We start from the raw sequence: 11,313 nt of genomic DNA, 5'->3' as shown, positions 1-11,313 counted from the left end.
GTTTATGAAATTATTACTATAATTTATGAAATGGACAGATTGGAGTCGTTTCATTTCCCAGTGTGTGGGGATGACAGCCCTGCCAGTGTTTCCTCCTGGCCAGATGGGGGCAGCAGTGCGCCGGTGAACCCCAAAACGCTCAAAAAAGTTGAAGTGAGCGAAACTCAAACAAACCAGTTGGTCTAGATTGTTCACAGGTCCTCGTAACAGGTGCTTTTAAAAAAATTATTTTTTGCCATTTAAACAGTGGAGATCGTGCATAATAGAGTCGATGTATGTGCTGTGTCTGTCTGTAGTAAGCCCGCGTAAAAATATTGCTGTCTGTGGGTTAGCCCTGCTTAAAACGTTAGCCTGGTTACCAGGCTACCAATGAATGCTAACCGGGTTATAGCTCCTAAAAACGGCAGGAACAAAGCTCCAGTCGGGCGGATGAAGGAACACCGAGCCTTCAGAGCCAGCAGAGTGCTGGCTGAGAGGAACCAGGCGGTGGTGGCGGTGGGAGCCTGGGTGGAGGGCGGACAAGACTTCGTGGAGCATCCGGCTGTAAGTTTGGATGTGGAGAAGCTAACTGCTGACAGTTACTGTTTGTTGACATAAGCTCTCCTTCCCGTCTCCTTTCCATTTAAATTTACTTCATACTAAAGAACTATCGATATATAAGCAAATATTCACACCGGAGGAGTTTAATCCGTTGCAATTTAGACATTTATTATAACTGTTATTAATGTTGGGTGGTCTTAATCTAAAATCACTCTTCACTTTAAAATTATGTTTCTAAGACATTTCACATTTCACTGTCATAAATCACCCTGATGTTCATCTCCACCTGCTCCACCCTGCTTGCACGCTCTTTTTTACCTCTCATGTGCACTGTCTGCTGGTGTGAGTGGTCATCCACTTTCGCTATTACACCTGTCTCCTTCTCATTAACACACATGTATTCTGTCTCTCTTCTACTGACTATGAATGAATGGGTGCACTTGTGATTTGGTAAGAAAAACCTGGAAAATTTCTATTTAAATTCCAACTGTGCAAGATTATAGACTTATCAATATCAATATAGACACAGGGGGATTTTACATTAATTAAAGAATAGAAGGACATTTAACTGGCAAGTAGACTTGCCCTAGATGCAAATTTTATATAAGGTTAGCTGGTGCAAGTCTTAGTTACCCTTGGTTTTCTTCACTACAGTTTTCTAAACTAGTTTTCCTGTGTCTTGGTTTAGACTCTTGCTTTGCTGACTGATGAGCTACAGGCAGAGAAGAGGAGGGAGAACGAAGAGAGCCTTCAGCGTTTTCAGGATGAAGTGCGCCACCGTGTGGCACAGAAAGCACATTTGTTCAAGAAGAGACAGCAGCTGCAGACAGATCCAGTGGTAAAAAAAAAAAACTTGACACAAATGAAGTAATAATAATAATGGATTGGATTTATATAGCGCTTTTCTAGGCACCCAAAGTGCTTTACAATACCACTATTCATTCACTCTCACACACTGGTGGAGGCAAGCTACAGGTGTAGCCACAGCTGCCCTGGGGCAGCCTGACAGAAGCGAGGCTGCCATATTGCGCCATCGGCCCCTCTGGCCAACACCAAGTAGGGTAAAGTGTCTTGCCCAAGGACACAACGACCAGGACAGAGAGCCCAGGGATCGAACCGGTGACCTTCCGGTTACAGATGCGATTCTCAACCCCCTGAGCCACGGGTTAATTATGTTCCTTTCACCCCAGATTCCCACCTGAAATTAACACTGCAGCTAACCAGATTTATAGCTAACATTATTGAGTTATTTTGACTATCATTTAGAAAAGGTAAAACAAATTGTAATGTACTATCATTGTCATTGTTAAATTTATCAAATATATTCCAGGTGTTTTATTAAGTTTAATATCTAATTAAATGGCATGTTGATTATGTTGATGTAACATAAAACCCTTAGATGAAGCAGCTCCTCATATCTGAGAAAACTTTGTGAAACCACATTTTAAACACACGGATAGCTGAGCCCTCTGATTGCCTTTCCTGCTGCTGCTGATGTTGTTGTCTTCTTGTCCTGTATTGTTGCATATGGTGTATTTTTTGTCCAGGTGACACCTGACATGCGAGTCATCTGGACCCATCGTGAAGGTGAGACAGTGAGAACTGCTGCACAGCAAAGGGTGATGGAGAGGAGACCTCAGGAGGTGAGATATTAGTAAATAATTACAGGTACAATGTGTGCACCCTCCAGAGAACTAAACTTTAGTGAGATGTGAGTTTTAGATGTGCTTTCAGCTTAGTTGCTTTTTAGGGTAGGATGGTAGTGATGTTAAAAATGGCAAAATAGTTCAGTTCAGTTACTTCAAATAGGTGAAGCTGAGGCCTAGCAGACACTGATTGGCCACGGCTGCCTATTTAGGACCTCCTGTCAGTCACAGGACGACACCCTAACTTTAAGGCTTAACAAAATCCAAGCAGATGAATTATAAAATGTTCACCCACCATACAGGTGTCATTAAAGGGGGCAAGTATCCATAGAGACCAAAACTGTAAATGTGCTCATATAACATGTGAGTCTATTGAGACTGACGATCTTTCGCATCAAGCCTCAAATGGCCTTTAGAAGAAGTGCAGTTTGTGGCTCCATTTGTAGGCCTCAGAGGTTGCTTTCCGAAGTCTTTCCTGATTATAAGAAGCTCTTAAGCCTGTATATTTTTTTTGTCCTTAATGACATGTTGATCAGAGACGTGTGTGTGGGTAAGGTGTGGCTGAGAAATTTAACGTAATGTAGATATTTACAAAGAGTGTCTGCATTTCTTATTGTCCACCAGGGGTGCATCGAGTTTTCATCCCACTTGTAAACTGATAGTCATCTTCTTTATAGGATTCAGCCTTTAAAGTTATTTAAAGTTTTTAAAATATGTTTTAAAAGTATTATCATTGAATTCAAAAGACATTTATTTGAAGTTTGCAGTATCTGCCTCAAACGTCCATCTACTGTATTTGTTGAGACCTTGTTATCTGTATATGTTCTTTTTCTTTATTTTTTATTGTGTCGGATTGTTTATATTTTGCAGTGTGTAAAGTGTGCTGTTCTTGGATTGCAGAAGGATTCCACTGTTCCTTGTGTGACTTCACACAATGTGACACTGATTAATCTGGATTTGTATTTATTTCCACAATTTTCCAGTCTGCTGAAGGCATGAGGCAGGTCAGACTCAGACTGGCTGCCTGTCAGGTGATGCAGCAAGAGGAAACAACGTCAGAACTTCCTGGAGGCAGCTGGAACATCTCTCAAACGAGACATGTGAGCGCCTGTGTCTCATGCTTGTTCCTCTTTTCAAACCCATAATTCCATATTCGGGTTATAATTAAACATTTCCCCCTTCACCTCACAGAAAGCAGAATCTCATGCTCTGGGAGCAGAGGAGGATGCTCTAGGAGAGGAAGATGATGTTGTCTTCACCAGTCGACATGAATGTCCACTTGTTCAACAGAAGGTGACTGAATATTCAAACTGTGTCCCATGTTTATTCCTTTCAGTTTTTAATGGTTTTTCTTAACGTGAAATTCATTATATCCACACATTTACCGACCAACTCGGCCACCACATAGTTACAGATACGATTAAATTATCAGAATCAGAATCAGAATCAGAATACTTTATTGATCCCTGGGGGAAATTATTTTTTGTTACAGTGCTCCATTTTAAACCAACATTAAGACAAGACAGACAATACGCTAACTAAGAATAGTACAATATATACATATATATACATACATACATACATACATAAGTCACTTATAAATAAATATTTGGAAAAGAAACATGTGTAGTTGTAGCAGCAAACAGTGTGTTAAGTGGATGCGTTGTACAGGGAGATGGCCACAGGCAGGAATGATTTCCTGTGTCGTTCAGTGGTGCTTTTCGGTAATCTCAGTCTCTCACTGAACGAGCTCCTGTGACTGACCAACATGTCATGGAGTGGGTGGGAGGTGTTATCCAACATTGTCTTTATCTTGGACAGCATCCGCCTCTCCGACACCACCTTGAGGGAGTCCAGCTCCATCCCCACAACATTGCTGGCCTTACGGATCAGTTTATTGAGTCTGTTGGCATCTGCGACCCTCAGCCTGCTCCTCAGCCTCCTATTTGGAGCATTTGCACTGTAAGATGCTTTTTTAGTCAAAAACCAACATTGAAATTCAGTGAATTTGGAACTTGCTGTACACCTCCATTAAAAATTATCTTCACTTTCATGTCATATAGTATTTAAAAGATGGATGTAAAACCTCTGGATCTTAAAAGTGAAGCCTGCATGGAAGTACCCTAATACTCCATTCTTTCTAATAGTCAGCAGGGGGTGACTCCTGGTTGTAAAAAGAAACAAGTCTATGGAAAATGACCCTATGCTTCCTCCTCAGTCACTCAAAAATGAAGATAAAGCTGGGTATATTTACGGCAGGGAGCTGGACAAGCCACTCAGAAATGGGAAGTTGAATTAATAGGTGGCTACATGGTAGCTACACCATATGTAAACAGGCTAAAAACAGCAAGATGTAGATAGTAAGTTTGATGATCAGGCAGTTTACCGATTACAGCAAAGGTCAGAACTTGGCTTTTTGCGATGTGATGGTAAACAGGAAATCTGATGCTTTAACTGTTGGTGGATGTCAGGCTGAAAGCTCAGTGCTAGGAAGAGTAGTAGGCTTTTCTCCTCTTCTCTATTGCTGCATTTGTAAATGCCTTACATAGTGTTTATTGAGTGTAAATCGTTGCCCTTAATGTTAAAGTCCAATGTGGATTCTTAAGAATTATTTTGCCTACATGGGATGGCTAGAGCATGATGATAAACTCAACTCTTTCAACCCACAAAGATTAGATTTGATTACCTCTGCTGTACCTTTAATGATGAGTTTTGATACTTTGGTGTATGCCGATAAAGACGTGGTTTGACGGCCATTAGAAAAGTTCCTGGGTTTCTGCACTGGCAGAGTCCACCCTCACCAACATCCAGTTATTCTGTTCCATAAGCAGGTCTGAAAGCACTCAGTTCAACAAAGAGCTTCAAGGGCTAAAGATTTAAGAGTGAGCCTCTGTTTCACTCTTGCCAAAAACACGTATAGTTCAAAGTTTATGAGCATGATATAACGCCTCAAAGAGCAGAATTATAAGCCTGAAACCAGGTCAGGTTTCATTATTTCATTACAGGCTGTAATGTTTAATTTTACCACATCAACATCATCATCATCATGATAATGACGTGGATGTGTGTGAGGTTAATGGAAAAAAAATATATAAATATAATGTCCAGTTCCCTCTCACATCTTGTGAATCATTATAAGCTCCAAACAAGGACAGTAACATAAAGTAAGGCTTATGTCAGGCTTCCTCTGTCTGTACAGATTTTTGCTTTTGTTTTTGTGTTGACTTGTTTTCACAGGAAATTGAGTGAGCTGTCAGCTAACCACACAGATATGAGTTTAGCCTCAGGGTTGTGTGTATCTTAAAAAAACAGTGTTTCGAGATTGTGAGTGTGCTGGATGAGTAAACCTGTGGGAAAAAAACTAGAGTGTTATTAAAATTGTCACTTGTTTTAAATGTTTCTCACTTTGCACGCACCTTAACTGTGGCATAACTTCAATCTTTACCAGCTGCAGCCTGTACATATGGAGTTATGCATATGAATGTTATACATTTTCAGTGCACTACACTACCTTGTAATGCTTTTAGTTGCTACTGTTGATCCATCCATCCATTCGCCTCCACTTATCCTTTTCAGGTTTGCAGGGGGCACTAATGGGATCAATGGGATTAATGGGATGAATGGAGATAAATATTGGCCAATAGAAAAGGGATAAGATGCCAGCAAAAAAGTAGAAAGTTCTTTATATTTATTTATTTCTTTATTTATTAATTGCAGAAATATTTCAGCAATAAGTCATAATCAGGGTAGCCTAATACAGACAACAGTCACAATAAGTCAGGTTAGATTCCTGTAACATTCAGAAACCAGAACTCTAATTATAAAATAAAACCAGCACAACATACAAAAATACAGTTTTTTTTTTAAAATAGCGTGAAGACAATATCAATATACACACATAATCTATGATGTTAAAATCACTAGACATAGGAAAAATAAATGTGTAAAAATATAAATATAATATATGTAGGCAGAAAGTTAACACTAAAGTTAACAGATGTTGAAAAAATCCATAAATATTCTGCAGCTAAATGACAAAAACATATATTCAATATCAAATATTGAATAGGTATCCGCTTACATCATAGCTTCCCAGTTTAGACATGGGGGGATTATCTCCTGGTACAGCAGAAAAGCAGAAGGATAAATAATTATGGCAATGAGCCCTGACTAGTATTTCTCTCAGGTTTTTAGCACAAATTGATTTATTATTGAACAAATGACCTGTGGAAGGGTCACCAGATAAAATATGCCAATATTTACTGATACTTCTTTGTAACTGTTAAGATAAAGGAGAAAATGTGGTGGCAAACACCACATTTTTGAGCCCCTCCTTGAGAGACATTTAGGTGTCAATAAGTTGCTGCTCTCTATGTTTTTGACTCTATCTTTCAGATAGAGTCAGGTCTCTTAAAGCTGTAACCTCTAATGGTTACAAATATCTCAGGCTTGTTCTTCAAAGGCTTTTTTGTATATTATGCTTGTGTCTTTTTCTTTTTTTATGTTATGATTGGCACAGTTTTGCTTTTTTGGAGGCGTTTTTCTTTACAGATGTTATTCATTAAGTAATTATTACTTATTATTAACTAATAGCATTATTACTTAATGCTAAGTTATAGCATTAAGTAATAAGGCACTACTTTTTGATTGGTCAAGGAATCTAACCTGGCTTTTAAGGGAAGTATTATCCAATAAATACTGTACAAACTACAGTATCTAATTAATAAAGGGAAATATAACAAAGTAGCTCTGTAGCAGAGAATAGGATAAATCAGAGATTGAATGTGCAGGAAACTCTTATTAAAATGAGTTCTTATAGGATGTGTCAACATTAACCAATAAAATAAAGTCAATTTTTTAATATTTGAATATCTATTTATGCTTATAAACTGATATTTTGGAGGAATACATTTTTATTTTTATTAAAAGAAATGTTTGTTTAAATGTCAACTTTTTGATAATAATGTGCTTTTAACACCTTCATACATACATTACTTTGGCTGAGGGTCAGTAGATCAGTCTTCACTCGTCTTTATTTTATTTGTATGCTTTTCAGGGAAGTGAACGTCCACTGTGGAATCCTGAACAATCACAACCTGATTCGGGATTCACATCCAGCTTCAGAATCTGGCCTCTGACTGACCAAGAAGAACTGAAAAGACAGGTAGGAATCAGAAGCATGCACAAACCTTTGGCTTTACTGGTTTGATGTCAGACGTCACAGACAGCGTGTTTGTCTCTGCAGCGCAAGTCTCAGTTCCTGATGCACCGCCGCCTGGCCATGAACATCGAGAGAGAGCAAGTGAAGGAGAACAAGCAGCACAGGAAGCACCTGAAACAGACAGCAAGGTGAAGAGAGGACAGGCGTACCATGCTGTATCGCTTCCTCTTGTGGTTTGGGGTGTTCCATTAAAGTGAATCTAAATCCTGAGATCTCTCTATAAAGTGTCAAACAGCAGATCTCTCTAACATGACACATTTTCACAGTAGAGGAAATAAAAACATTTGTTTTCTTAGCTGAACAGTGAGCTTGCTTGGAATACAATAGATATCCAAAGTCATTTAAAAAAAAACCTCCTTTAAACTTAGATTACATGTTATTGTCAGTGAAAATCTCCTTTCGTGTGTGTTTGTCTTCACTGAAGGATCAAAGCAGAGAAAGAACAGATGCGTCTGGAGGAGGAGAGGAGGCTGGAGAGAGTTCAACAGCTCGCAGAGGCCAAGCAGAAGCTGGAGGAGAGGGAGCTGCTGATTCTGGAGCGACTAAAGCTTGAGGAGGAGGAGAGAGCTGTGGAGTTACAGAGGAGGAAAAGAGAGGAGAAAGGCAAAGTAGCTGCTAGGTAATTAAGCAAGAGAGACTCAACTGAATATACCTAATGCAATTAAAACAGGAAAATCCACTGATGTTTAAATGTGGAAGTCTGTTTGCAGTCATTGGAGAGTGCTACTTGATTTTTATTTAAGGCTAGATTTTGAAGGCTTTTGTTGCCTCCAATAGGATAACAGATGTAAACCTGCTGCAAACCTATTTGAGAGACGGGGCATATGTGGGTCTGTAGGGTTAATTTTCATTTTCTGCCACTCATCTGGAGTCGCATAATATTTCTCCCAATCAATGTTTTCTGCCTCTTCCTGGCTAGAGTCTGGTCCATTTCCAGGTCCAGTGAGATGTGGTGTATAATCAATCAAGACATTTTTGTATATTGACAAGTGATTAGTAGGGGAATTCAAATTCAAATTCAAATTTTATTTGTCACACACACACAACCATACACAGTATGACATGGGGGTGAAATGCTTGTAGCTGTACAATGCCCGACCATTAAATGACAAGAAAAGTTTTACAATATTTACAATTTACAGTTTACTACAAAAAATGTACAAATTAACTTAGGAATTTACAGTAAAGAATGTGCAAATAGCAGAAGAGATTATAAAGATAAGGATTATAAATTATAGGAATTATAGGATTATAGGAAATGTGTGGTGGTGCGTGTGGTGACGTGTGTGAGAGTCCAGTCTTATAGTGACGTGTTTGGGAGAGTCCAGTCCTACACCTGGTTCCGGCCCCGAATAGCCTGGGGGAAGAAGCTCCTCCTCATTCTCTCTGTTTTGGCCTTAAGGGAGCGGAAGCGCTTCCCAGACCTCAACAGTGAGAAGAGTCCATTGTTGGGATGGGAGAGGTCCATCATAATCTTCCTAGCTTTGGACTTGCACCGCTTGGTGTAGATGGACAGCAGGTCAGGGAGCTCTGATTGAATGATGCGTTCTGCCGAGCGCACCACCCTTTGCAGATCTCGTCTGTCCTGCTTGGTGCTGTTCCCAAACCAGGTGCAGATGTTTGCCGTCAGGACGCTCTCGATGGTGCAGGAGTAGAAGTTCTTGAGCACCTTCAGTGGCAGATGGAAGTCTCTAAGTCTTCTGAGGAAGAAGAGACGCTGACGGGCTTTCTTAACGAGGGTGTTGATGTGACAGGACCATGACAGGTCCTGAGTGATGTGGACACCCAGGTATCGGAAACTGTCCGCTCTCTCCACTGGCGTGCCACTGATGATGAGGGGTTTGTAATTCCTCGCCTGCTTTGTAGTGAAGTCCACGATCAGCTCCTTAGTTTTGCTGATGTTTAGGAGGAGGTTATTCTCCTGGCACCAGGTCTCCAGGTTCCTAATCTCCTCCAGGTAGGCCGTCTCGATGTTGTCGGAGATCAGGCCCACAACAGTGAAGGGGAGAATGTGAAGTCATCTCTATGGGCTGAAGAGTTAAATTTTACTTTCTAATTGTTTTGTGTTGTTAGAAATAAAATGAGCTTGACTGTAGCTGTGACTTCAGTAATAAATATATAATAAAATTGATCACATTTTAAGTCCCAGTTACACAAATGGGAAAAGTGATACCCCCTGTTTGTAAGTGTGACCCTCACAAACCACTGTTTAAAAAAAATGTATGCATGGCTTTGTGAAGCTGAACATCTCCTTATTATTTCTGCAGGTTCATTGAAGCTCTGAGAGCTCAAATGAAGGAGCGAATGTCTCAGGTGAAACTGGAGCTCCCTCCTCTCTGCTGCTGTGCGTCCTCGTTCTGGGACTCCCACCCCGACACCTGCGCTAACAACTGTGTTTTCTACAATAATCCCAAAGGTGAGGAATTCACACGCAACCATCTGCTTGCTTACTGAGCTTCAATCCAACTACATGAAAACATTTTTTTGTTCTGCAGTGTATGCCCAGGCCCTACATTCAGCATTTGCGAGTTTGGATTTGCAGTAAAAGGAAGCTGATGTCTGCCTGAAGGTCCGGTCTCAGATTTTGGAAAATCTTGTGTACATTTTCTAGCCTACGTTCAGATCAGTGCTCTCGCTTAGCACTGAGGAGTCCAGGACATGTTGAGCCTCCACAATAGAAGAGATTTATATGTTTCAGTTTATTGTTGTCTTCCAGAAATAAAATCATACGTTTCACGTAGCTCTAAGGAGGGAATCCAGAATGATGCTTTTACTCTGAAATATCTCAATGTTTTAAAGATGATTTGGTGCACAGATTGTTTTCTAAATGAGCAATAACAAACATGATGTTTCTCTTTGCCTTTGACTCCTGTCTTTGCCTGTTGCGTTATTATCGGATCATCTTCACTTTCCCCAGATCTTTGATTTTAATACTTGGAAAACTGATCATGTTTTCACTGAACAGTCAGATTCCTATATTTATTCTGCTGGTTGTGAAGAATGACATGGAGTATAAAATTTCCTTTTGAACTCTTTTCCTTTGTTTAATTATTGCTTATTAAAGCTGACAGAAATTTGCTTTGATTTATTTATTGGTAATGAAGGAATTTGTGCAGTGTCTTACTCTGTGTATGTAGTTTTAATGGCGGTAGTTAATGTGCTGAGTAAGCAACTAAACTTGAAAATGTCCTTGTGAGGATTTGCTGTTTGTTGTGTGGGTCAAGAGTCATGTTGACCTGTTTTAGCACTCCATTTAACAAATAACACTTCTGTTATGTTTGTTTTTTTAAATAAATGTCACTTTCTGTGGTAAATACAAATTGTGAAATGGTGTGGTCTGCTTTTAAAAATTGTATTCCTTTTTATGATTTTGTGACTGATGCACATTTATATGTTTTAAAATGGTGATAGTTATTTACACTTTTATTATTTTTAACATCAGCTCCAGTTATTTTTGTTACATTGTAGTTACATAGTTGTGTAGCTCATTCACTGGCAAAAAATCAGACTCACTGGCCCTTTTGTTAGGTCACCCATTCAGTTGCTTGTTACATCCTTTAATTTTCCAATCACATGGCAGCAGCTCAATGTATTTGGGCTTGTAGACATGGTCAGAACAACCTGCTTAAGTTCAAATTAAGGACCAGAATGGGGAAGAAAGGTGATTTAAGTGACTTAACATGGCATGGTTACTGATGCCTGACTGGCTGAACTTTATATTTTAGAAACTGCTGATCTGCTAGGATATGCTCTCACAATCTCAGGAAATTACAACAAAACAGGCAAACCAAAAATGATCGATAGAAGATTGGAAAAGTGTTGCCCATAAGGTCCCGTTAGGCTTTAACATGTTTTTCATTAGTACGGACTCGGATCACCTTCGCCACGACTGGACTGATTTTCCTT

General features: G+C 39.6%; 1 protein-coding gene across 2 annotated transcripts; it reads left to right on the top strand.

Moving 5' to 3' along the window:
* Window positions 1-128: 128 nt before the first annotated feature.
* On the top strand, window positions 129-10,720 carry ccdc15 (coiled-coil domain containing 15). 2 transcript variants are annotated; one of them, XM_085421180.1, is made up of 11 exons: window positions 129-543; window positions 1,229-1,378; window positions 2,088-2,183; window positions 3,170-3,286; window positions 3,378-3,479; window positions 4,008-4,148; window positions 7,243-7,350; window positions 7,432-7,535; window positions 7,832-8,026; window positions 9,675-9,823; window positions 9,903-10,720. In XM_085421180.1, the coding sequence occupies exons 1-11, from the start codon at window positions 370-372 to the stop codon at window positions 9,950-9,952; spliced, it is 1,386 nt and encodes a 461-aa protein (XP_085277306.1). In that variant the 5' UTR covers window positions 129-369; the 3' UTR covers window positions 9,953-10,720. The 2 variants fall into 2 exon arrangements, with proteins under 2 accessions (XP_085277306.1, XP_085277307.1); XM_085421181.1 differs by lacking the exon at window positions 4,008-4,148.
* The last annotated feature ends 593 nt before the right edge of the window (window positions 10,721-11,313 follow it).

The sequence above is a fragment of the Rhamphochromis longiceps genome, linkage group LG10 (assembly GCF_057381845.1).
Source record: "Rhamphochromis longiceps isolate RC_006_pf linkage group LG10, R_longiceps_female_GT1.1, whole genome shotgun sequence".
In the NCBI taxonomy this organism is placed as follows: Eukaryota; Metazoa; Chordata; class Actinopteri; order Cichliformes; family Cichlidae; genus Rhamphochromis; species Rhamphochromis longiceps.
Note: the sequence above shows the minus strand (reverse complement) of the source record. Positions and strands in the feature narration are given on the sequence as shown.

Excerpts from the sequence above, each read along its gene's own strand:
- ccdc15 (XM_085421180.1), top strand. The coding sequence starts at position 370 with ATGAATGCTAACCGGGTTATAGCTCCTAAAAACGGCAGGAACAAAGCT. Across the intron at positions 1,379-2,087 it reads AGCTGCAGACAGATCCAGTG|GTGACACCTGACATGCGAGT; the intron begins GTAAAAAAAAAA and ends TTTTTTGTCCAG. Across the intron at positions 9,824-9,902 it reads TTTCTACAATAATCCCAAAG|TGTATGCCCAGGCCCTACAT; the intron begins GTGAGGAATTCA and ends TTTGTTCTGCAG.